This window comes from Pogona vitticeps, chromosome 4 (assembly GCF_051106095.1).
Source record: "Pogona vitticeps strain Pit_001003342236 chromosome 4, PviZW2.1, whole genome shotgun sequence".
Lineage (NCBI taxonomy): Eukaryota > Metazoa > Chordata > Lepidosauria > Squamata > Agamidae > Pogona > Pogona vitticeps.
In genome coordinates this window covers 214,227,007-214,253,532 of record NC_135786.1, presented here as the reverse complement: position 1 = coordinate 214,253,532, position 26,526 = coordinate 214,227,007, and the positions used below count along the sequence as shown (strand labels likewise).

Below are 26,526 nucleotides of genomic sequence, written 5' to 3'. Positions count from 1 at the left end.
TTATTCTTACATTCTGAGGGTGTTTATTGCATTTTAAGTATCTCTGACATATTTACTGACTGGATAAAGGAGTTACTCTTTTAAAGTGTTACAGTCCATGACAAAGCAACATGATTTTACTTCTCTTTCATGGAAGCTAGCATGGTTTACAGAAGAAGGGAGAAAACTATCTTCATTTTAAAATGCTGAAGAATTCTTCAAAATAGAATACATTATAACTCATTGCTAAGAGCCAAGGCTAACACTAGGCAACCAACCTTCCATGCAATTAATACTTCATAGCTTTAACAGGTTTACTGTTACAATGAAACATTTTGGACAGATTCAGGGTACACAGTTTTTGACATTATTTGATTAGGGCCGTGAGATAAAACCATGTTTGTCCCAAGGACCAGAAGACAAGGAATCTTACTTGGGGAATATGTGGGCACATAAAAACTGTACTTGCTGAATGTATGACCACAGGCAGGCTGGTCAGTAGTTTAAGAGAATAATTAATTACTTGAAATGTACATGCTAGCAGTTTTGAGCTGAATAGAATGCTGGGGGAGGTTAATCACTTACCCGAATTAAATGAGTTCCTCATTTTAAAATGTTTTAAAGTGTACACACATTCAGAAAACCTCTGTGCCTTTAAGCAATGAAGAGGTTACTTTGAGATCAAGTTATACAGAACTGTAAAGCCACATTCCTGATGCAAGGGAACAAAGGTGACACACCTTTACCAAGTCTTTGAATCTACATTTAGAACCATGTATACTTTCAGGGGAAAGTGTCTTTTGTACTCTTACATGCCACCAAATTTCAAGCCAAAGTCAGACTTCAACAGTAAGCCTGGCAAATCTGTATTGTAGTGATGCTGGATTTCTCAACAAGACAAGCCCTTTTTTGTCCTCTGGCTGGCCAGTCAACATATGCAACAATCCTGTCAAACTAACAAACCCCAGAGCTTCACCACAGCCAGAGGCCAAGGAGAAGTCCCCTTGAGTGACAACACCCAAAAGAAGTCTGGAACAGTGAGATACAACATCCGGCAGAGGGTCAGGCCACAAGCCCAGAACCAGATTTTTATGTTCACTTTGTGATACTTTCCCAGTGTCGGAGCCACTACATTCTTTTGCCTCTCCAGTATTCTTTCCTGTTTTCTTTCCCTTTCGTTTTGATAGCTTGCTTTTAAATCGGTCGCTGTGTTTCGGTTCCTGAGGTCCGCAGAACTGCTGGTCTTTCCCAAGCTGTAAGATATCTTCTTGGGTGGGAATGCAAATCATTGTGTGCAACTCAGGGCTACCTCTTCTGATGAGGGATAAACTGACCCACACAAGTGCCCTGGGGTAGCGCTGGAAGATAGGCAAGAGAGCCTCCTCAGTCAGGTCCTCTTGATTTTGCTTGGAAGCAAGGCGCTGCATCCTCCGCTTTTTGCCAGATGTAGGCTGACACCATACGGACACTCGCCTCAAGAACCTCCTGCTCCTGTTGAAAGGGTAACATGTCAGGTTTGCTTGCAGTTTAACAAAAACAGAAAAACTGATGAGGCCTGCAAAATGCTGCAGTGTAGGATGCTTTTTTCAACCAATTAGCTAATCATACCTTTTCCTAAGTTATTCTATTCCTTTCTATCTCTTCCCACCACACATCATTTCTTCTTCCCCTCCCCAAAATGAAACTTAACATTCTGAAGCCACTAAGCATGTCAGGTCTCTACCATCTTGTGTTTAGGGCTTTCTCTACCTTGAGATTTTAATAAAGCTTTGTGTATTTCGGAAGCTCTGGGATTCCTCACAGTCTACTGATATTTATTAAGTAGGGTTCAATACTCTAACTACTCCAGTTCACAAAACGCATCACATAGATATGTAAACTAGAAGCATGGACTTTTATTTAAAAAAAACTTGTAATAGCAGTATGCTTCTTCTTAACAGCTAATTGCTCTGATTCAGTTTATTGAAATGTGCAGGTACAAGCACAGCATCTGCACCTGAAAAAAAATCTAAAGGGCAGTGTGTATGTGTACACAGACACGTATTACTGTTACATATTTAGACTCAGATGATGCTTACCTTCAAAGAAGCCCATACCCAGCAGCAAGCACCAAGAAACATATACAATACAGACTATTATAACCCATGCCAGGTAAAAACAAAACAAAACGAAAGACAAAAATTTTGTGACACCTTAAAGACTAACTGCTATATTTTAATGTGAGATTTCATGGACCACTCCACTTCAAGTAATGTCTGAAGAAGTGGACTTGTCAGCAAAGAGATGCCACGTTTTTCTCTTCTTTATATTTGTTTTGTTTTTGCCTAACACATTAGCACAGACTAACATGTCTCTCCCTTCTAAAACTACAAATATGATAACCCAGTCTGCAAGACATGTGATTACAAGATAGATGGAAACTGGGAGTGGCACAATGGCTAAGCAAGATTTATGTGAGATGCTCCAAAGCTAGAGGACAAAATACTCTATAACTTGACAAGATAGGAAAGGTATAGCTCCTACTAGATGATGTTGGACTAAACCTCTTACTGTAGCCAGTGGTGAGGGATGATAGATGTACAAACAGCATTTAGAGCAGTGGTTCCCAACCTTGGGCCTCCAGATGTTCTTGGACTACAACTCTCAGAAGCCTTCACCACCACCTCTGCTGGCCAGGATTTCTGGAGGCCCAAGGTTGGGGACCACTGATTTAGAGGACCAGAAGTTCTTCCACCCCTAATCTGAAGAATCCATTTGTTCTGCATACCTGAGAACACAGAAGGCACGACTGGATACAACTTCATTTCTCTTGCATATATCTGCCATTTGTTCATCTTCATCCATCGGTATGTTTTGGCAGTGCATATTCTCATCCAATTTGCCCGTCACTGGGGATTCAACCACGTGTGCTCCAGAGAGGGGATTACAAGAAACTTCTTCTTCATTTACACATGCTTCAACCTCTGGGGCTGATGTGTGCATGTCCCTTCTGTGAGCCTTGTTTCTCTCCTCCCAAGCTTGGGTCAACTTATCCCAGGGACAAAGAAATGGGGCTAAGGTCCCATGTTTAATATAATTTGTTCTTTTTGCAGGAGGACGTCTAAGATTTAAAAAAAAAAGCATATTCCCAGTTTAGAAGCAACAACATATGAAGTACATTAGAAGGTTATTATTCCATATACAAATTCACCCAAAGTTTTTTTAAAACGCCTTTTTCTAACTAGCAGGCTTGTGTGCTTTAATGCTTTTAATAGAGTGGATGAATCTGTCTATTTTCGTTGTTATCAGATTCTTATTCTTTCCCATCTTTGGTTCATTCCATCACATTGGCAGTTCTCAACTTTCCAAAAAAATCCACACCCACCCCTCAAAAAAGCGTTTTCACACACTTTTCCCAATATATGCATTTTTGTTACTGGTAGGGAAACAGTGGACATTTTAAAGAACCATCCAGCAAGGTAAAAATAAACAAAGGCGAAATATACAGCAGACTGAGCATGTGAGCAGTAAGTTAGACATTTCACTACATATCACAGCCCATGGTTTTTACTCTGACCTGCTCTTTCTGGACAGCTGGATAGCTCAGTGGTTTAGGTATCTGGCTCTGGACTTGATCCCGGTTGGGAGTTTGATTCCCCAGTGTGTTTCCTTGACAAGAGCTGGTCTCAATGATCCATAGGGTCCCTTCCAGCTCTGCAGTTCTAAGACATTTACCTCTTGAATGTTTCAAGAAGATTGTTCTCCAGTTGTTTGGCAGATTCGATACCAGCAGGGCAGTCTGGATAATCATGAGGAGCATGTGGCATTCTCTTGTACAGGGAATGTTTCAGAGTCTCATGTAAGCCACCTACTCGGGCACCTCGATAGATCTACAATGAAAAAGCATGACAGTGCCATGGATTCCTCTAGTTGTGGAAAGTCAATACTTCAAATAATCTACTTATTTTTCCCCTACAAAGATGAGTTCAAGGGTTGAAAAATGGATTCTCGATACCTGGCAAGTCTGACAATACAAATGTAATATGGAAATGTTTGTAATTCTTATACATGAAAGACAAATTTGCTGGGATCTGTTCACTGATAGCAGAGTTTTCCAGAACCTCTTTATCCAAAGCAGCTCCCTGTGAACTCCTCTCCTTCTCCAAAGCCACTCTTGAATTCTGAAGGATGCAGCAAGGGGTTGCAACTGGTTGGACATGTTACACGCTATCATCATCCCATTCTTCTCCCATCTACTTGAGTTCAAAACCACTCTCTCTTAATATAACAGCACCATCAAAATGCTTCATCTGCAAGGAGAAAGTGAACTGCAAAAGCAGCATCTGTAACAATTTGACTTTCATATGAATGTAATTATCTAGACAGCACTAAAACTGTTCAATGTGCACATCAATATCAACTTCATTTCATTCCTTCACATGCCCTGAACTCAGGAATTCAAAGTAGCTATGTGCTACTATTTAATTAATTAAATATAAACATACAGTTTTAGAGGGATTCTTGATTCACAACTACTGTTTTGGTTTGCACGTATGTATCTTTTGAGAATATGGATTATTTCTCTGATACATCACAAAAAAATAATCACAAATAAAAGCTGGTTTTCGGTTCATATGGGCCTTCATCAAGCCAGGCACCAGTTCTCTGCAGATGATGCACTAAAAATTCAAGAATTAAAAAAATGGTGGCTAGAGGAGAGGGAAATGAGCAACATGCTGCTTATGGGCTATATATGAGGCACCACAATATATATTTTTATGCAGCTCCAACCAGTGAATTTCAATTCCGTTCCCTGTAAGGCTCTAAGGAGTATGATCCACCGAGATGTGTTAATTTGAAAGTGTTATCAGACAAGACACAAAACAAAGCAAAAAATAAAAATGAAGAAGAGAAAATGTGGCACCTTAAAGAATAACTAATGTATTTTAATATGAGCTCATTATCAACTCATTTTAATGTGAGCTCATATTAAACTACAGCAGTTAGTCTTTATGGTGCTGCACCTTTTTTTCTTTTGATTTTGTTTTGTGCCTTGTCTGATATGTATCAGATCATGCCACTGGACAACATCCAAGTTAGAACAAGGATGGTAATCGACTATATATAAGAAAAGGTGGTGCAGTGCCATAACTGAGCACAACAGCATCTGTGGAGATTTTTTACTCACTTTTACTTTTAGAGCCAAGTGGGGAAAAAGACAGTGCTACTATCTGGCATCACAGCAAATTCAACAGAACAAAAGGGGCATGTGCCACCTCAATGTTGGAGGTGGGGAGGTATAGTTTACTGCAAGCTGCCTTGGACTCTCCTATTATATCACAGACGGGCTCATATGCATGTAGGAATAAGAGACATGAAAATGTCCAGAAATCCTGCTACATTTTATGAACCATGCACTAATAATTTTTAAAATTATTTTCTTGTAATGAAGAAGATTTAAAAAAGAATGCATGTCTGTCAGAGCCACAACTCCAAGGCCTTTGAACGCAATGTGTCAAGGTTCACTAGCCAGTGATAGGTTGGAACCAAACCAAAAGTAGACAAGACCAATTCTTCCCATCTTCTCCTCCCCCTCCCCGCCCTGGGCCTTTTTGCAAAGATTATTGATTGTTTACATAACACTTTTCAAATTAAGCTATTTTAAAATGTAAGTACAGCCATCAAGTGTCAAGGATCGTGAAGGTACCCTACAATGTAGTCCAAGTTACATTTCACCTCATGTTTTAATTGGAAACACCACTCACAAAAGGAAGCCAGAAGGCCATGCCCCAGCCTTTGGGCAGATAAATATCCCAGCCACTTCCCCATCCTGAGTGATCTTCTCCGGCTGTTTTTCCAGGATGCTGAACTAAGAGTATAGGAATCTTGGATTCCCGTGGACCCAAGTTGAGGTGTGATCCTGGCACCAAGAGTTCACTTCTCAGACGATTCAGCTCCTAAGAGGCCAAAGACAGACAAAGTTTGCTTCAAAGATAAGAAAACCCACTGTACTAGCGGAATATATCCAGTATAAAAGGCTTCATGGAAGGCCATACCTCCAACTCAGCATTTTGTTAATAGAATGAGACATTCACAAATCCCTTTCTCCACAAATTGCTGAAAAAATGTGTGCAGCTGATTGCAGGACAATGCAGGTTAGTCCCGAGCCTAAAATACCTGGTCAGCTGAGGTAAAGAATCTCTACAGGTATGCACACAGAGGATTAATCCACCACAACAGACTCCTTCTGTGGACCTTACTAGGAAGCAGAAGCCCTCGTTTTTGCCATTAATCCAGGGAAATTTTGCGTGGGGTTTTCCCCATGGGCTGAGACCCGCCCACATAGCTGCTCTACAGACTTCTCACAGAAATTTAGATGAGAAATAAATAGTTTTCCTCCAAAGGACTGACAGTAGCATTATCAGCACCCTGAACTGTCCTGACTTATTTATTAGCTGCATTTATATTCTACCATTCCTCCAGGGACCTCGAATCAGTGTGCATGGCTCTTCTCCTCTCCCCTTGATCACCATGACAACCCAAGGAGGTAGGTCAGGCTGAGAAAGAATAACTGCTGCAACATCAAGCAAGGGATTGCATTGTTCAGCGGGGACTTAAACCTCCATCTTCCAAGTTCTCAACATTGTAGCTGCTACATTACACTGATAGTTGTTCTCAAAAGAACCTCCTGGGATGGATTAGGATGAGACAGTGAAAAGCCCCAGGCCAACTAGTAATATTCTGGGACTAAACAGGGATGTGATTGTGGGTCTCAATAACCTAAATCTAGTGATCTAGCCACTATGCTTTACCAGCTGGAAAGAGAGAGGCAGGATCTTCATTATTATGTTTTCTATCTCCATCTTATTAAAATTTTTAATTATGTACAAATTCCTTTTTATTTATATATTGTTCTTGTATATTTTTTTCCCTTTGTGTGTCGTAAGCTGCCTAGAATGGTCAATATGACCAGATAGGCAGGGTATAAATGGAATAAACAAACAAACAAACAAACAAATAAATAAATAAATCTAGAACCAAACATTTTGTGTTTATGAATGGTTTTAAGTCTCAAAAGTGCATGGGTTAAGAGAGAAACATATTAATACCCACATGCTTCACGATAAATTAATATAAAGTTACCTGTTCTGGCATTTTATTTTTGGTGACATTGTTACAGATGCTGCGGTCCCAGAGAAAACTCTGAGCGCATTCTGCAGGCACACCTTCTAAGATGAGTTGTTTAACTTTCTCATCCTCTGAAAGAAAAATAGAGAGGTTTGTCATCCCTGATAGGCTACCAAGCACAGAAACAACACGAACTCTTGGGGCATAAGCTTTTGTGAAGTACAAAAAGAAAGAGAAGAGTAATCTGTGAAAGGATTATTAAACTTTTTAACCTTACCAATTTCCAGGTCACAGCATAAAGGAAGGTAATGATATAGCTTAAGAATATAACAATCTTTGTACGTTGTTCAAGACCAATACACTGAACAGGAAGAAAGGAAAGAAGGAAGGAAGGAATACAGTGGGGTCTTGACTTAAGAACGGCTTGAGTTAAGAACATTTTGACTTAAGAACCACTCTCATAGGAAAATATTGACTTGACTTACATACTTAGATTTGAGTTAAGAACTGAAAAAAAAACCACGTGGGAGGCAGGGAAAGTGCAAAATGTGAACTTTCAGTTAACTGTTGGCCAGTGAAAAGGGTGCCTGTCTGCTTCCTCACTCCTCCCAGTGTTTAGAGAGTGGATTGGGAGACAGTCTTCGGACTGCCTGGTACTGTACTGCCTGGACTGTATTTTCCCTGCCTTCCCTGAACCTTTCTTGACCTAAGAAAAAAAGAAACAAAATATCCCCCTCTAGTGGCCGAAAGCGGAATAGCAGCTTCCCATTAGTTTCTATGGACGGAAAAGAGCAGATATGGATCAAATGGTTTTCAATGCATTCCTATGGGAAATGCAGATTTGACCTGAGAACTTTTTGACTTGAGAACCGCCTTCCAATACGGATTAAGTTCTCAAGTCAAGACCCCACTGTACTAAGAGCTGGAAAAAATTAATCTCTAATAGTTTGACAAAGGCAAAAGTATTATTTCTGGTAATTTGGGGAAATGAAGAAGTGGTAGTTTTACAGTGTTCTGAGGCCAGGGGGGAAAAATTAAATAACTGCCCCTCCATTTTAGTAGGCAGGTTAATATAGTTAAAGCCCTTATCTGACCCTTATCATATAAGATCAGAGGCTAATGAACTACAGTGGTGCCTCGCTAGACGGTTACCCCGCATGACTTTTTTTTGCTGTACGATGGGGTTTTTGCAATCACTATATTGATTGCAAAACGATGTTTACTTAGGAAAAACTACTTTACGATGACCGGTTCCCTGCTTTTGGAGCCGGTTTTTCGCTTAACGACTATCAAAACAGCTGATCATCGGGTCTTCAAAATGGCTGCCCACTGTATAAAATGGCTCCCCGCTGTGTTTTGGGACGGATTCCTCGCTATACAGGGAGCAGAAAGTGGCTGCCCTATGGAGGATCTTCACTGGACGCTGAGGTACAGTGGTGCCTCGCTTAACGATTGCCTCGTTTAGCGATGAATTCGCATAACGATGTGTTTTTTTAGAAAATAATATGCATCGCATAACGATGTTTCCTATGGGCGATTTTCACTTAGCGAAGTTTGGGACCATGCTTCGCATAACGAATGCAATTTTAGGTCCCCTGCTTCACTTAACGATGTTTTTTTTTTCAATTAAAAAAGTGTCTTAGAAGGGTCAAAAACGGTTCTAAATGCTTGGATTCGTTAGAGGACCCCTTAAGTCATGTGCAAACCTGATTTGGCTTTGATCTGACTTTTCGTTAATTTTTTGTGAATTTTTTTTTTGGCCCATAGGAACCAATGGACCTGTCAAAATCTGACAGCTCCATGCTTTCCTATGGGGGAGAAAACAATTCACAAAAAATTAACGAAAGTTCAGATCAAAGCCAAATCAGGTTTGCACACAACTTAGGGGGTCCTCTAACGAACCCAAGAATTTAGAACAGTTGCTGAGTCTTCATTAATTTTTTGTGAATTTTTTCTTCCCCCATAGGAAATAATGGAGCTGTCAGATTTTGACAGCTGTCAAAAGTTGGGGGGAAAAAATTCACCATAAATTAATGAAAAGTCAGATCAAAGCCAAATTAACTTTTGCATCCGTTTTAGAGGGTGCAGAAGCTAATCCAAGCATTTAAAACCATTTTTGACCCTTGTATGACACATTTAAAATTGCAAAAATTGACTTCGCAAAGCCATTAAAATGTATTGAGTCAGCTTCAATACATTCCAATGGAGGATACATTGTTTCGCTTAGCGATGTTTCCTATGGGTTTTTTTCGCTTAACGATGGCAATCCGTTCCAACTGGAACGGATTAACCGGTTTCCAATGCATTCCTATGGGAAATGGTGTTTCGCATAGCGATGGTTTCACATAGCGATGTTTTTTTGGAACCAATTAACATCACTATGCGAGGCACCACTGTATTTCGCCCATTGGAATGCTTTGAACGGTTTTCAATGCATTTCAACAGGCTTTTTTATTTCGCTTGATGAGGATTTCGCTCTACAGCGATTTCGCTGGAACAGATTATCTTTGTCAAGCGAGGCACCACTGTATTTGTTAGCTGTGTACATGAATAAACCTCATAGAAAAATGCTAGACTAGCTGGATAGTTCTTGGAGTTACAACACCTTGGCTGCAGAGTCACGGATTGGGAGTTTAATCACCCACTCTGCTTCCTGCCTGGGAGAAAAGCCAGACTGTGTGATGCTGGAGAAGCCACACAGTCCCAGAGCATCTCTTGAAGAACAGACTGGTCATCCTCTTCTGAGTACTTTATACCCCAGAAAACCCTGCAAAGCCTTGTCATAAGTTGGCCTTGGGGACATGCATTTATCAGTAAAAGAAAACTTCTAAGCAACTCTTTGCTCTGGCCCTCACAAATTGTGTGCAAGAATTAGTGTACTGACCTATACTTTTGAGGTATGGTGGGAGAACTGTTCAGGCGGCTGGTACTCCTACTTTCTTCTATATCTATTTATATGAACACACATACACACTATTCCTACAAGATTAGAACAGTCTCCTAGAAACCTACAGAATTTTCCATGTACTACTCAAAACACTGTTTACCTTCAAACACAACACAAAAACACTGTTTACCTTCAAACACAACACAATGATTTTACAGACTACAATGAAGTAATATACTATCACTCCTGGAAAAATTACAGAACAATTAGGAATAAAATCTCTTGCTAGGAACACAGTAGCTGGTCTTACTGAAGTAAGAGAACAAAAGACTAAACAACTACAGCGAACAAATAATTTGCTAATCTACAGAAAAGACACATTATGATGACTATGCTAATGCAAAGACAAGCTGTGAAGCAGAATTCAAATGAGCACAACGTTTTCCTTTGTTTTCTTTTTAGGTGCTATCTTCACTCAGGCTGTTTGCAAAAGGAGTCTTCAGCCCTCTAGGCTCATTGCTGGGTGCCCACATGCCTCCAGTTAACATCTTCTCTTTCTACCCTTTGCTCCTCTGTCACCAATTTTACCTTATTTGCACTGTCTGCAAACAAGCACTGCCTGCAGAATCTCTCAAAACAGAAAGGGCTGTTAAATTCAATGGCAAACAGTGGTTAGAGAACAAAATTACCAACTTGCGAAACTGAGGTATTCTCTCATCAAAAATTAAAATGCAGTCATTCTCAGAAGACTATAGAGATTGCATTGGTTCCTGATGAATTTGTAAATCTAAATGGATGGTAAGGAACAAATCATAGATATTTAACAACAGGCACAAATATGAAAAAGTACTGTTTCGACACAACAGCCAATAAGGTTTTCATTAGGTTCTGGGACACACAAGAGAGGCCCCAAAATGCAGAGTGGCCAACGATTTAAGTCTGAGCTGGCCAATCTTGCATAGAGGAGCCATGTATCAGCAACACAGAACATGCTTTTGCACACAGCCTAGCCATGCTGGGCTCCTCCAATCAAACAATCATAGTCCAAAAAAGTCAGAAAGACTCCTCCCCAAGAAGATAAGACAGCTGTCGCCGGTCAGAATGTATGTTTCAGATCTGATGGCCCAGATAAACAATCACAAACAACATCCTGGAGTTATAGATCCAACACTATCCAGCAACTTTCAATTTAGTTCAATGACACTGAATTATGGAGGCCCTTGTTTTTATTTCATTCATAGAAAACTATTTCTAGAGCCATGCTTGCACTGCTGGCCAAGCCCTAGTCAATGGCAGGGAAGAACTCTTGCCTCCCCCCAGAAGTGTATATTTATGGGACAACACAAGCAGGTGAAAATGAAGTGTTGTATCTTGGGTTACAGCACCTGTTGGCCTCGCCAGGATTCGAACCTGGATCATCTGTATCATTGAACAGAGGCTTCCACTGAGCACAAGACCAGTTTGGTGCCAAACCCCTTCCTCGAACTGCTGTTCTTTACAGTAAACACTCATGGCATGTTAGAAACACATATGAACATAAGCAGGTATGAAGAAAACTACTTTGTTCTTTTTGTTACACTTTACCTTGATATTTTTCAGGATGTGGCACGGCTTTTGATCTCTTTTTCGGTAAGTTCAGTCGAGGATCCCCAACTGTCAACCCCACTACAGTACCTGATGGAATGTCTGATGAAGTTAATCCTTAAAAAAAATGAATGCACCTTTAAGAACATTTTGTCAAGATCTGCAACAAATATACAGAGAAGTTCTCCACCACGTCTTTACTTTTGCTACTGGTTTTCAAAATTTGAGCAATACCACCCATTGGTAAAACAAGTGTGAAATTTGCCACATCCTACACTAGAAGCTGCCAGGCCAAACACCAACAGGATTTTCTGTACCATTAAATCCAGATCCTTTGCGGTGCAAAGTGCCTGCTCCTTTTATCTATGATTTTTTTTTCAAAAGAGAAATTTCAACACATAAGTGATAAAAAAAGAACTTTTCCTGGAATTGTCTTTTAATTGTTTCAGATTTTTAACATTTCAGATCCTTCTTGATATACAGTGGGGTCTCTACTTAAGAACTTAATCCGTATTGGAAGGTGGTTCTCAAGTTGAAAAGTTCTTATGTTGAATCTGCATTTCCCATAGGAATGCACTGAAAACCATTTAATCCGTATCTGCTCTTTTCCGTCCATAGAAACTACAGTGGAACCTCTACTTAAGAACTTAATCCGTTTTGGAATGGTGTTTTTAAGTTGAAACGTTCTTAAGTTGAAGCAAAATTTCCCATAGGACTGGACTGAAAACCAATTAATCCGTTCTGGCTGTTTTTTTTGTTATGTAGAGGTGCGTTTGTACATTGAAGCATTAGTTCCCATAGGAACTAATGCAAAGCTGGTTAATACGTACTCTACCACTAGGGGGAATTTTTTTTTTAAAACCTAAGATGACCTAAGGTTAAAAAAAGAGCAGGAAAGGTTTTTTTTCCTGTTCTTATCTTGGATTTCTGTTCTCAAGTAGAAGCAAAATTTAGCAAATGGAGCTGTTCTTAAGTTGGATTGTTCTTAAGTAGGGACGTTCTTAAGTAGAGACCCCACTGTAATGGGGGGGGGGGAGGTGCATTTGTATCAGTAAGTACGAAAAGGGAGACCTGCAAACAAATATCCTGGGATGGTGTGCTCTTATTCAGGTTTCCAGACAGCCAGACCCTCTTAAAGGATACTCCATTCCCTTTCCCCCAGTTTTTCATCCCGTCTTAAGACACTTAGCATTCTATAGTCACTGCCCACATTCAGCCTTCACTGGGCTAATCTGGGGGAATCCTCCCTTTAAGTATTTTGTTCTGTAAGATTTTTGTTTCTTTCACTCCTACAAAACATTGAGTATCTAAACTCTTTGATGCTATCTATGTCGGGCTGCCTCTGAAGATGGTTTGGAAACTTCAGCTGGTGCAAAACTCTGCAGCCAGACTACTGACTAGGGAGCATATCGCGCACCTGTTACAAGAACTGCACTGGCTACCAGTCTGTTTCCAGGCCCAGTTCAAAGTGCTGGTCATTACCTATGAAGCCCTATACAGTTTGGGACCAGGCTACATGAAGGACCATATCTCCCTATATGGGCCTTCCCGACAATTAAGATCAGCAGTGGAGACCCTCCTCTTGGTCCCATTGCCAGCGCAAGCACAGCTGATAGGGACATGGGAGAGGGCCTTCTCTGTGGCAGCTCCCAGGCTATGGAACACTCTCCCTTGGGAGATCAAGATGGACCCCTTCCCTTTTATCCTTTTGAGAAAAGCTAAAGACCCATCTCTTCAGGCAGCCTTTTAACAACTAAAACTGAATCCCTGAACCCCATTTTGGCAGATAATTTAAATTTTTTAAAATGTTTTCATGTTTTAATCTTTTAATTGTATTTTAAATCATATATTGTTTAATTTAACTTTTAATATTTAACTTTTTGTGTTTTTAAATTGTGCGGATTTTAATATTGTGAGCAGCTTTGGGTCCCTCGTTGGGAGAAATGTGGCATATAAATAAAACTAATAATATCTATGAGCAAAAGGATTGGTACCGTTCAGCTACGTAACTGTCTGCTTTCAGAGAATAAGTTTGCTATTAGCACACAGTACTGCCCTTCACACTACGTTGTATTGGTCTTCAAGTACCAAACTCCTAAGTCTTCTTCCAGCAACATTCAGCTTGATTAACACTGAGAACTGGTCATGGATTAGAGCCTTCAGAGTCTCCCACCCTTGTCTTCCAATCAAGGATAAGAGGTCTAATTAGAAGTTTACCCTGCAGGAGTTCAAAGATGGCTTCTTGACGGCGATGAAGAGAAACTTGGTCAGGATTTCTGCAGTTTTTTAGCCACCAACTGTTAATTTCAGAATCTGTAGAATCCAGTTCCTAGAAGGCCAAAGATAACATGTAAGGCATGGGGTGGTACAGTGGTGCCCCGCATAGCGAGGTTAATCCGTTCTGGATTAACCTTCGCTATGGGGAAACATCGTTAAGTGGGACGGGGAAACCCATTTGCGTTCCAAATGGGCCCAAAACTCACCGGTCCCCGATGTTTCCCCATGTTGCGGCGGCCATTTTGGGTGTCCCGGCGGCCATTTTTAGTGTTCCGGCTGCCATTTTGGGTGTCCCGTCGGTCATTTTTAGTGTTCTGGTGGCCATTTTGGGTGTCCGGAGGCCATTTTGGAACCGCCAAACAGCTGTTTCCCCCACCGCAATGGGAGGATGCCCTCGCATTAGCGATGGGGAAATCCGCATCGGTATGCAGATTCTTCGTTAAACAGTGCACTCGTTATGCGAGGCACCACTGTATACTGATGATGACAAAGGTCTGTTCCTCCTTTCTCTACCCCAAACATTATTTAGGAGAAACATTTTATCTCTTGATCTAGATGTCCTCAGATAAACAGAGCTGATGTGAAAGCTACAACAGCTCTCCATTCTCCATTCTATATTACTCCATTTATCATATTCCATTATCTAGCACTCCTTCGGAACACAGAAGGTCCTGGAAACCAAGGCAGAATGAATGACAACACAAAATACCCAGAAATATTCAGTTTCACAAACTGTAAAACTATGTCTGGAATCCAAGAGTAAGTCACAACTAGAGGAGGTCCACTGAATCAACGGAACTTAAACAGGTGTGGATTTATCAAATCACCACTAATTCAATGGGCCTACTCTTGTTTGTGACTTATTACTGGAATTCAGCCACTATCTTAATGTAGTATGGAAAAAAGTAATTGGTTTTATTTGCAATACTGCATTCAAAAATGTGTATACTATAATTCCGGAGCAATAATACTATTCCACATATAACAAAAAAACTGAACACTCAGATGGCTGATCTACTTACTGTATGAACAGATGCAACTTTGAGTGCCTCTGTAAGCACACAGTGAGAGAGGGGGCCAATCAGCCGATATCTGAGGATCTCCATCGTCAGGTCACTGAAGAGGAAAAAACAGAGTTAAAGCATGGAGTACCGGACAGCTTAAAGAGACTAACTGAACAATGCTGTAACAGAACCTAGCCAATCCCAGTGATTACCGTATGACCATCCCAGTAGTTTTGGACTCCCAGCCATAAGGCAGGCAGGGATCTCTGGTTCCATCGCCAATTATTTTTTTCACAGGGACAGCAGTTTCTCCTTCCTGGTCTTTCTTTTTTCTTTTTCGACCCATGTTTTCTATAGCCTCCATTTTGGTTTCTTCTTGATTTAACGGTACAACAGGCTCAGGGTTACAGGTTTCTGTAGCCTCAGTATACTGGAAAGCTGCTTTCAGTTCAGTCAGAATGTCCTACAGAGTGGTGCAGAGAAAGGCTCATTAAGCGTGAACATCTCTTCTTACATTTTCCACGAAGATAACATGAGTCCTATTTGAAATAAGCAGCTGAGGAGCTGAGATGAACCTCCCAGACCACTATTCTAAAGTAATTCTTCAGCCTGACAAATGCCATGCACACCCAGCCAAAAAGATCTCAACGCCTACTTGGCAGTAGAAGAAATCTATGTAAAACTACTTTTAGAAAAGATTTTCCTAAAAGCTAGATACCTTCCAACTTGTCCATATTACTTTGGTTAATGCTTTAAGAAAAGACCATAGTTCAGCAACAGAGCATATGGTGTGCATGTAGAAGATACCGTTCCTCATCACCGCAATTCAATTCCTGTTATCTCCAGTTAAAATTATTGGGTAACTGGTGTAAGCCTCTACCCTACATCCTGGCATAATCTCTGCCCATTGGACTAACAGTCCAACTTGGCACAAGGAAACTGCCTATTATCCTCTCTTGTAGCAGAACAGAGGACACAAGTATTTCCTCCAACCTGCACACATATATACATACATGTATGTATATGTTTATATGTTGGGCTGTTAACATGATATTTTCTACCTTAGCTTGAATCAGGCTTCCACACAGAATGTCCATATCAGGCCTGCTGTACCATTGCAGAAAGATGACTGCTGGCCAAACACGCATATGTAAAGTGGTCCAAATTAGAGCTGCCTTATATCAGCAGATCTCAAGGTGGGATACAATTAGTTTACATTACATTACAACACTGTAAGACAATCATTTCGTCTTTTTTTTAAACTGCATTTCAGGGTGTTGCCTAGCAAACAAGTACTTCACATTAAAAATACTGTAAGGTCTGTACCTGCTTAAATGCTGGGTGTGTCCATATCCACAGTTGTCTAATTTGAGAAGCTTTGTCGGATGCACTCCTGGGTTTCCAAATGAAAGTAACCAGACCAAGGGCATCTTCAGGATACCGATCTAATCGGTACAATGTGAGAGAACCCTGCCGCTTCCCAGCTAGACAAGGAACTGCTGCAAATGTTGGCCCTGGGGAACACACATGAATTTTTCAAGGCCATGTTACAAAGGTTGAAAATAATGCCCCTTCTGACTCTAAAACAGTTTCAGAAGTCAAGGGCTCAAGCTATCCCACAGAATTCCTCCAAATCCCAAACTCAGAGTGAGGGCGGGTTATGTGAAAGAAAACATCATAAAGTACTTCCAGGTCAAGACTGCAGATCTGGTGGCCCATCCTGTCATTTAAAGCAGTGGATCCCATCCTTTTTGTCATCAGGGACCGGTTTAGTTGAAGACTATTCTCCTAAGGACTGGAGAGGGGGGAATCTGTCTGTCCATGCATGTGGGAGGTGGGCAGGGGTGTAGCTTGAGCCCTTGACTTTTGAAATTATATGTGTGTGTATGCATGCAGAAGGTGTGCATGCAGGTGGAATTGCACACAATCTGGCCCTCGAAAATCTCTCTTGGTGGCTGTCCTTCCAAGGCCATGGCCCAGTACCGGTCCATGGCCCAGGGGTTGGGGACCCCTGCTTTAAAGAACCTCCCTGAGATGCTTCCATATTGCTCAATTTGTGTTTTCAGGGGTGTATATGCTGGAAAAGAATATGGTGGTTGCTGTCCTCCTTTTTTTCTTTAAAAATGTTGCTAGACATTTTCCTAAGTACTTTTGGCATGGAAATACTTTCTCCAGATAATCAGTAGACCCCCTTCATTGTTCTCTCACAGACCAATGCTCCATAAATTGATTATCAGACCCTGAGTATATTTAGATAATACTTCAAGTTACAGTTTGGACAATCAATTACAAGCATGTGCTTAATCATCTATTCCTTGTTCATGATGCTTGATTCATATTTTGTTCAAATCAGAGTTTACTGTGAGATATGAATGGAAAGAATGTGATTTGTGCTTTTCTTCCAGACTGGAATCCAAACCTTTGCATGGAAGATTATCTGAATACAGAATATTAACTTTACAAACAAATGTGAAAATTGTATTCTAAACAAAGCATAACTGTCATAAGGAACTGCAGATATCACATAATATATGCTATGATCTACTAATTTATAATGCACCAGATGGATGAATGGCATATCCTTTACAGAAGACCTGAAGTCAGGGATGGCGAATAGCTTTTTTGAAAAATACAATCTCAGAATGTCTCAAGCAACATAGTCACTGGTCTTGCTGACTGTGATACTTTGGAAGCTAAAGTAAAACAAGAAAAAAAGGCCCCTCTCATCTCTGTATCGTATAAATAACATTAATCATGTGCCATCTTATTCCAGGGTTTTCCAGGTAGGGAATACTCAGAAGTGGTTTACCATTCCCTTCTTCTGGGGGCATCCTGGGACTGTGAAACTTGCCCATAGCCACACAGATTGGCTCTACTCACAGAGGGAAATTGAACGTCCAACTTCTGGCCCTGCAGCCAGATACCGAAACCACTGAGTTATCCAGCCAACTAAAGTATAGCCAACAGGAAAATGGCTAACTCCGATTGTCACGTAAGTATTCGGCCACATAGGAGAAATAGGAAACATAATGGAGTGCACAGAACTATACAAAGTTGTACTTAGCCCTCCATCACACACTTTCCCTCGGTCAACACCTCTGCAGAAAACAAGCTACAGAGAACAGGTTGGATCATGCCATACTTAGCAATGAGAAGCGCCATGATTTTCAAAATATTTTGAGAAAATATTACCTGCATCTACATTACACATTCGAGCAAGTGTTGTTAGAAGTTCCTCCTCCTTTCCAATCAACTCCAGGCAACAATAATATGATAAATCCTGATATAAAAGAAGAGCTGTTGAATTTCAAACTGTAAAAGACAATCTTGTTATGTTAAGAGTGGCAACGCAAAGCTGGTTTGTAAAATGTGAGCCACCCTTTTCAACCTTGTTTAAGGTGCTCAAAGCAAGAAGGAACACATGCACACATCAAATCCAGAGGGAATACTAATTAAGTATATTGACAGTGCAGCTGCCACCTTTGCAGTGAAGGTGTCTTGAGGTGGTGTCAGGACAACTCACGGAAGTTAACTGAAGCCCGCAGAGAGGCAGTTATACCCATCCATGTTGAGCCCATGCCTGGAAGACTGTGCATGCTAGAGATAATTATAGAGTGAGAAAAGGGGCACAATTAGGCCACCAAAATGATTAAAAGAGCCGGGAAGCTCCCCTTGCCCTGAAAATGATTACAATATTGAAGGCTTTTAAACTCTGAAATGGGGGCCACTAAGGACCTCAAAAGCTAAAAGCCTTGCACTGAGCGCACAAAGTAAAACAAATGTTATGACATGATGGCCCCCTGGCACACTGCAGCCACCTAGCATTCTTCAATCTGATGCCTTCATAGCTAGACTCATACATCATTCTGAACCAGCAGATTTTTGTCATGCTGGTATAAATCTGATACCAGAAGGCTGCCAGATTGGGATGTCAGGTAGGGAAAACTGTCCTTGAGAACAATTTAAGCAGCTATTTTTAAAATTTATATTAAGAGTAAGAGGAAAAACTACAATCTTACAGTTATGGAGTGTGATTAGTTCCCAAAATTTTAAGAACAGTTGATCCGGAGTACTGCTCAATCTGATGGGAGGAAAGTATATAATCCTTTCACATGTGGGAGAGAAACTATATACACAGAATGGAAACCACACAGCATTGGAAGAAAAGCAGTAAGCACCGAAGAAACTTCCAAGAGAGTAGCCATATTGATCTACAGCGGCAAAAACAATTAAAGCCAAAATCCTCCTCAAGACTGACTTGCATGTAAGGGAAATTGTGCAGTGTTTTTTTCCTTCACATGCAATCAGTTGTGGGACCAATTTCCCCATCAGCCGATGTCTTGTACTGTGAAGGAGAGGATGTCAGACCAAATGAAATGCTTATCAGGATACTAACCAAAGAGCTAAAGTAGTAAGCTTTAGTGGACTGCCACCCACTAGTTTCTGAAGAAGTGGGCTACAGTCCATGAAAGTCTGTATCAAATAAAGATTGATAGTCATAGGAGTGTATGTTCATTTAGGAAATATAGATGGAAGCCCTAATTAAAACTCATCCTACATCTTGATGAGCAACAGCCTTCCGTATTGCATTCCAAACTGTGAAAATTTACAAAGACTTGAGCTGATTTAAGCTCAAGACCTCGTCTTTCTGAGGGTCAGATTTCTCCATTTGTGTTGTTAGATCACATATATGTGAGCATATTGTTTGCCACCTGAAAGCTAATGATGCTCAGATTTGGTAAACTACTTTCATATTCTCTTCACACAGCAGGAGATCCAGAATGCAGCAAGGCAAGGATGTAGAAAACCTAAGGCCCTCCATATATTACTAGTCTTCCATTCTTATCATTCTTGACCACTGACTGGGGATAATGGGAGTTCAGTCCAACAATATTTCAACATTCTTCATCCTGCTATAATGAAACACATTGCCTATGGGAAATAATCTCACAAAATGGCAACCAGGGAGCTTGATTTTAAAGCTGAAGCCGCTTCCTTTGCCAAGAACGGATGCATAAACAGACACAATACCTGAAGGAGGCAGTGATTGGTCATGGCCCGATAGCAGGCCCGGTAGCATTTGGTTGTGGGCCTGTCTCCTAAGCAGTATCCCCATTTTTTCACCATGTGAAACCGTTTGGCATGCCAGATATGCGTTTCCAACCAGATATTCTTCTTTTGCCTGCGATTGAACTCTGCTACCAAGTCCATATGACGCCGCCTGGCTTTACGACACTTGCTTTTTGGAAGGTCCTTTTTCTGATGTTCAGGCTTCTCTGCCTGTGAAAGGTAAACAAGAGATAATATTTTTCACTAAAGTGTTTACTGCATGTTATTGTTATGTATCACCAAGGTGGAACTAAGTTATAGTGACTTGAATAGGGTTTGAAGGTACGTGAAATATTTAAGCAGTGGTTTTATCAGTCCCACCCCTGTTCCACGGGTTTGCATGGTCAGGTGGCAGGGTATATAAAAATCAATGATGATTTTTAAAAATCTCATTGATTTAGATTGTGATTTAAATCACGATTTTTTAAATTATATATCTAATCATTTAAAAATCAGATCTTTAAACTTCAATCGTGATTTAAAACACGATTTAAATCAATTTAGTTTACATCAAATCCATCCTGTCAGGCAGGAAATTCAACCCTAGTCTTTGAAGCCCTAGTTCAGCACTCTATCCAATACACCACCTAAAATTAAATATAATTCTAGCAGCAAGCTGAAAGGGACTGTGGAGGGCAGAGACCTCTTGCAACCAAAGAGACGATCTAAAAGATGCAATAATTACTACTGCCTGACAAAATATAAAGGGAACTATTTTGAAAAAGAGTCCCCGAGAAGCTCATCTTCCCGTTACATTAACATCATCTTGTGATCAAGAAATATGACATTCTTACGTAGTCTGCTTTAAAAGGGAAAAGATAGTTATCAAGCACACAAAAGCATTACACCAGACAGTTAAGTGAGGAAAATAAGGTAAAGAACAACCTCCATTCTGGCAAGTTCACGGAGTCGTCGGGGTAGGCGTTTGATATTGTGGCTCATTGCTCGCCTCCTCATGTGTCTAGGGAGAGACTGAAACACCAAGGTATTGGAAGACTTCTGTGTAACAGCCTTCAGCATAGCTTTTATTTCAGCCGCACGAGCCTGAACAAAAGGAGACACTGAAATAAAAGAGAACATGTTCAGATACCACGCTTTGGCAGGCAAAATGAACATTAAGTGAGAGAATTCTCCATCTTCTTGCAGCAATGAGGTCTGAAGAAATTCTTACCACCACACAACATACTGTGTAGTCACATCTGCTACCACTGCATGTAGCCTACTTTGCAGGCACATGATGGATGATGAACCAGAGCTAGAAGAGATAATGCCATACTTTTCAATAACTAATATCTCTAGATTGAGAATCTGACTTCGAACAAAAAGCTACATGGGTGTAAAAATGCTTTCAAGATTCAACCATTCAAGTCTTTAAAACAAACACTGTCATTTTCATTGACAATAAGCTGTAACAGGCCAGACTTGTGGACAAGGTTTAACAATTCTGTTTATCACACTTTCTATATGAACATAAAGGCAGCTGTACAGGGTCACATCAAAGGTCTATCGGTCCAGTATTGGGCTTCTCACAGTGGCTCTTGGAAGTTAAACAAGAGCAGGTGAGAGGATAATAGACTTCTCCTGCTATTGCTCTCACAGCAACTGATATCCAGAAGAATCTCAAGGTGGCGGCTGCTCTTGGACAAGTACGGTAAGCCCAGTTTTCCATGAGCAAGAAGTAGCCTTGTTTCAAACAAACCACATTTAAGATTAAATGTGGTATGCTGGGTGCAACCAACCCAACAACCTGAGGTCAAAGTAAACCAAAAGCAAAACCTTCCAAACAAGCCATGCGAGAAGAGGAAAGCAGGGTGTCAGTGCTCATTGTGATTCATTCCTGTCATTCTAAAATATGGCCTAATGCAGGGACAGGGAATCTTTTTCGTATGAAACACCACTGACCCATGGGAAAAGGTCAATAGGGGTCAGATTCTGCCTACTGATATATCTGACCCTAGTTGACCTTTTTGCCATGGGTCAGTTATACATATTTTACAATTTAAATACACGGGCAAAGATTGTACATGTTCATGGACAGAATCATAGAACTGTAGAGCAAGAAGGGAAACTGAACCCCTTGCCAAAGCAGAAATTCAGAGCTAAATATTGGAAAGAATTTCCTGACTGGAGAGGATTTTTTGATGGAGAAACTGGTGGATAACTTAGAAGCTACTGGACATTTCTTTGCTACATGTTTTCAAACAGGTTGGGTGACTATCTGCTAGGTCTCATCCAACCTGTTTGAAAACTTCTTCCCAGTGTTTTGTTAGGATCTTCTTTTTTGCCATTTGAACCCAAAACTTACCTGTTACAAATGTAGGCATTTCCTGAGAAAGTTTTTGATTCGAGAAGTTCTGCTGTGAGGTTTCAAAGCGCATTTCTGTTGGTGAATAAAACATAAAAGTTTATATTTCCCTGTAAGGTAAAGGTTCCCCTTGACATTTAGTCCAGTCGTGGCCGACCCTGTTTCCAAGCTGTACAGCCAGCTTTTGTCTGTAGACAGTTTCCATGGTCACGTGGCTAGCATGACTAGACACGGAACCCTGTTACCTTCCCACCGAGGTGGTACCTATTTATCCATTCACATTTGCATGTTTCCCTGTAGAATTACTAAATTACAACTTAGATACAAAAATACGAGTACTAATGACCATAGATAAAAAGATTTGAGGTGAACAGCCACTTTTTATTTGGTTATGCACAGAACAAGTAAAAACTGATAGCATTCCCTTGTGTAAGTCTCTTCTGCCAAATGAATAATAGAAATTAAAAAACAGAAATGTAACAGCAGTTCATTTAAAGATACTTCCAAAAGTGAAGTTCTCCAGCAGCCAGCTATAACACGTATTTCCAAAGCTGAAGAAAACAGCACAAGTAGCATTTATACCACATAGTGCTGCTCAGGTCCTGGAGCCCCATTCCACATAGTGGTACACTCCAGATGTTTCGAAGTAGGATTCCCAAGAAAGCCAGATAATGGGGTGATAGCAATTCTTATGGAAAAAATCTGATTCAGAAACTTTGCTTTAGGGACTTTGGAACAGTATCAATAAATTAATGAACATGTAAGCATCCCATCTGAGTCAGAATTGATTTGGCAGGACAAATTATAGCTGGCTGGACAACTCAATGAGTTGCAGGACACGGCGTCTCCTGAAAGAAGAGCTCGTCGGTGCAGCCTTAGGCAACCTGAGCAGTAATAGAGCACAACCAGGGGGACTAGAAAACCTGAGCTCTTTATAGCTAGAAAACTCTAGAAGGAGTTGCTATTAGTTGGATTTGACTTGACGCCACATAATTATCACTACCGTAAGCATTCACACTAGTAAGCAATACAGAAGGAGTGGGCTAGACGGCATGTGGTCCTCAGCAGCCCAGAGTCCTTGCAAAACCTCATTAAATATTTTTTTTCTGGCTGTAGACGGGGGCAAGGGGCTTTTCAGAAACAACAATAATTTCCTGCTACCTCTGATAGCTGCAGTATCTCAAATCAAACATACTTATTTTGAAGGAATCCTTAGAGTAGGGATGCCAAACCAAGCTCTACTGTTTCTGGTCTGAGTTTGGATTATAATTTTTCAAACATATACTTTGTCATCACACACAAAGTCACAAGTGGTAGCTCTGTGTAAAAGAGGAACAGGCAAAAGGAGGAGCCTCTCCCTTGCCATCCACAAGGGACAATACATGACATGCTGGGGAAATAGTCTGATCAGATATAAGATAGTTTCCTTTGTGTTACTTCTCGCATGAATGAATGAATGATGAATGAATGAATGAAAAAAACTCTATCCCATTTGGGGACGCACAAAGAAAAAAAATGTATCTTGCATGCAGCTTTTGGGCTGGCCAGGTATGACTCCCTTGCACAAAAGCAGGATGAGCAGAACCAACTTTTTCAGCAACTGAGATTCCTTTTATAGTAGAATCCTCTAGAGAAATTTCCTCTTACCTAAAGTTCTGTGACTACAGCAATCACATCCCAACACATGACACATACATTTTTTTTCATTTCAGAACACATCAGTCATGCAAGAGTTCAGAGGAGGGCAACAAGAATGATCAGGAGACTGGAAACCAAGCCCTGTGGTTGAGGCTTGAGAAAAGAAGGCTGAGGGGAGCACTCTTCAAACACTTGAAAGACTATCAAACAGAGGAGGGGCAGGACCTGTTCTTGATCATCCGAGAGTCAAGGAGACATCATAAAGAGCTCAAAAATAAGGAGGCAAGGTTTTGGTTAAATATTTTTTTAAAAAACCTTCCTGTTAGAGCAGTATGACTATGTAATCAATTAGCTCAGGAGACAGAGAAAATTAGACAATCATCTCTCAGATATAATTTGATTAAAATTCCTGCATTGAGCAGGGGGCTCTTCCAACTTTTTTTATTCTAAGATTCTATAAGTCAGTTCAGGAGAATGAGGTGAGGAGAAGTGCATCTCTGGGCTTGTTGCTACTGCTGCCTTTACAGCAGGTTTCGTTTTTATCTTCAAACTACTTTCCCATAAAGAAAACCTTTTGAATTTTTAAAATACTGTAGATCTTTTTTCAATAAGATGCCAGGTAGCCAGCTCAAGGTTAACTCAGCATTCCATCCTTGCAAGGTTGGTAAACTGAATACCCAGATTGCATGGGAAGGCGAGGTTTGCATAAATGTTGTATGTTATCAACCCAGAGGGTGCTTTAAGTGCTATATGAGCAGCACACTTTGCTTTTCATGTTCAATTATCTCCAGCAAATTGTAATAACTACCTTGTTTCTTGTGCTGAGGAGTTCTGCCACTTCCATTCTGAAAGTATACTTCATTATGACCAGGCCCGCTGTCAAAGGGAAAGGTCACACTAGACGGCTGATTCTTCATTTTCTTAGCCCTTTTCTTCTCTTTTGCATTTGACATTTCTGCAGTTAAAAGGGGGGAGGGTAATAAATATACAATTCCATCTCTTCTGGATAGCAAAAGCTTTTAATTCCAGAGCACAATGAACACACAAGAAGCAACGCAAAACTTCAGCAATGTTTGACTTTTATGTTATTGACAGTTCTTCTCTTCTGCTCTCCTGCATTTCTGTGGAGTCATTCCAACATGGCACAGTTAGATGCTGAGTCAGTATGTACCTCTTACCCCTGCTGCACATCACCTCTCCCAAAATACCAATATGTGCTATATAACAGCGAGCAATAAGATCAAGAGAAAGCAGCAACAAGGACATAATAGGCGGAGAAATAAGGCCAGGGTATCTTTTCTGCAGTCACTTTAATCTGTGTAGCATCACGGTAGTCACAATTTGGATTTGAAAGGACTGCACTAAAATCAAAACTACAAAAATACTGCATCTTAATTTCATGCATTGCTTTATATTTGATGCTTTATTGTTGTTGCTGGCTATTTTGAAGGCTTCAGATGCCATTAAAAGAAATACACAAGATCAACTTTGGCAAATCAGTTAGGTTAATCTGTTGAAGTAAAAGAACTAAGGAACTTTCTAGTACCTTAAAGACTAACATCTTCTATTTTGCACAACTTTGGTGCCCACTTTCAGGTGCTCCAAGACACAAGACACAGCGACCAAGGATGTACACCATGCAAAGGCCAACACGTCATGCTTTTCCCCAGTGACAAACTGCCCAGTTTGCACATAGGTGGCTGCATGCACTGGAAAGCAGCCTTCAATTTTTCACCAACATTAAAAAAAAACACAGCAAGAAATCCCTCTTTCCCTATTCCCATCCCGCACACGTAATGACAGTCGGAGGTAAGCGGGCGCAGGAGCGACTAATAATGCTTAAATGCCGAGGCATTCTGCTCGGAAGGGAGCTGCTAAATAAACAGTGACCTGCAGGTTAGGAAGCACGTGGCCTTCCAAACCGAGGGGGGCTACCGCGCTCTCCCCTCCGCCATGCAACTCGTGCACCTCCCCTGCTTTGACTGGACTGTTAGTTCTACTGTGCTTGTGTTTTCCAATTTTTTTGTGTGTTCTCCATTTCTAAGAGTGACATTTTAAATTTTTTTTGTGTACTTATTGATCTTTGCCTTAACGTTGCCGCTTAACTGATGTAAGACGTCTCCTTATTCATTGCTCGTAATTTTTAAATACCGTCTTTTAACGATGTGAAAATTCCTTGTTTGAGATATTGTTTCCCACTGTTATAAGCCGCCTTATAAGAGAGAAAGACGAGGATAAAAATATTTAAAATAAATAAATAAATAAACGCCCTGCCCGGACTCGCTCCCAACGCCGCCAACACTACCTGAGAAGCCTAGCGCCGCGCCGCGTTGGTCCTGAAGAGCCTGCAGTCAAGAGAGCAAGCCCGGAGGATGCTTCCCTCGCAACGATTCAGGACGGAAGACCGCGCTCCCTTCCACGCGCGGCACCCACTTCCGCCAAAGAGGACGACGGAACCACTTCCGCCTCGCCATACCGGCTGGGCCCTTTGACTACATCCCCCATCATCCCTCGCGACAAGAGGCCGTCGGGTGGGCGGAGCCTTCCACCGAAAGAAGGCCACCGGAAAAATCGCGCGCGTTTTGGGTGGGCGGAGCCGAAGGGCTGTAGGGGGCGAGGCGTAAAGTTGACTCGCG

At 40.9% G+C, this 26,526-nt stretch overlaps 1 protein-coding gene across 1 annotated transcript; it reads right to left on the bottom strand.

Annotated features, from left to right (window-relative positions):
- On the bottom strand, positions 1-26,339 carry POP1 (POP1 ribonuclease P/MRP subunit). The gene is made up of 16 exons (XM_020785366.3): positions 26,196-26,339; positions 24,699-24,845; positions 22,253-22,327; positions 20,833-21,008; positions 19,870-20,118; positions 18,031-18,118; positions 16,165-16,352; positions 15,051-15,301; positions 14,857-14,950; positions 13,775-13,886; positions 11,558-11,674; positions 7,102-7,217; positions 5,724-5,915; positions 3,694-3,848; positions 2,747-3,079; positions 1-1,470 (listed from the first exon to the last, which is right to left on the bottom strand). The coding sequence occupies exons 2-16, from the start codon at positions 24,841-24,843 to the stop codon at positions 816-818; spliced, it is 2,946 nt and encodes a 981-aa protein (XP_020641025.3). The 5' UTR covers positions 24,844-24,845; positions 26,196-26,339; the 3' UTR covers positions 1-815.
- Between the last annotated feature and the right edge of the window lie 187 nt (positions 26,340-26,526).

What these genes read in the sequence shown, in the direction of transcription:
- POP1 (XM_020785366.3), bottom strand. Translation starts at nt 24,843, where the DNA reads ATGTCAAATGCAAAAGAGAAGAAAAGGGCTAAGAAAATGAAGAATCAG. An exon ending in TGGCCTTCTGGCTTCCTTTT is followed by an intron (nt 3,849 to 5,723) that starts GTGAGTGGTGTT and finishes TTTTCATTGTAG; the next exon opens with ATCTATCGAGGTGCCCGAGT. An exon ending in CGTGCCTTCTGTGTTCTCAG is followed by an intron (nt 1,471 to 2,746) that starts GTATGCAGAACA and finishes CCCTTTCAACAG; the next exon opens with GAGCAGGAGGTTCTTGAGGC.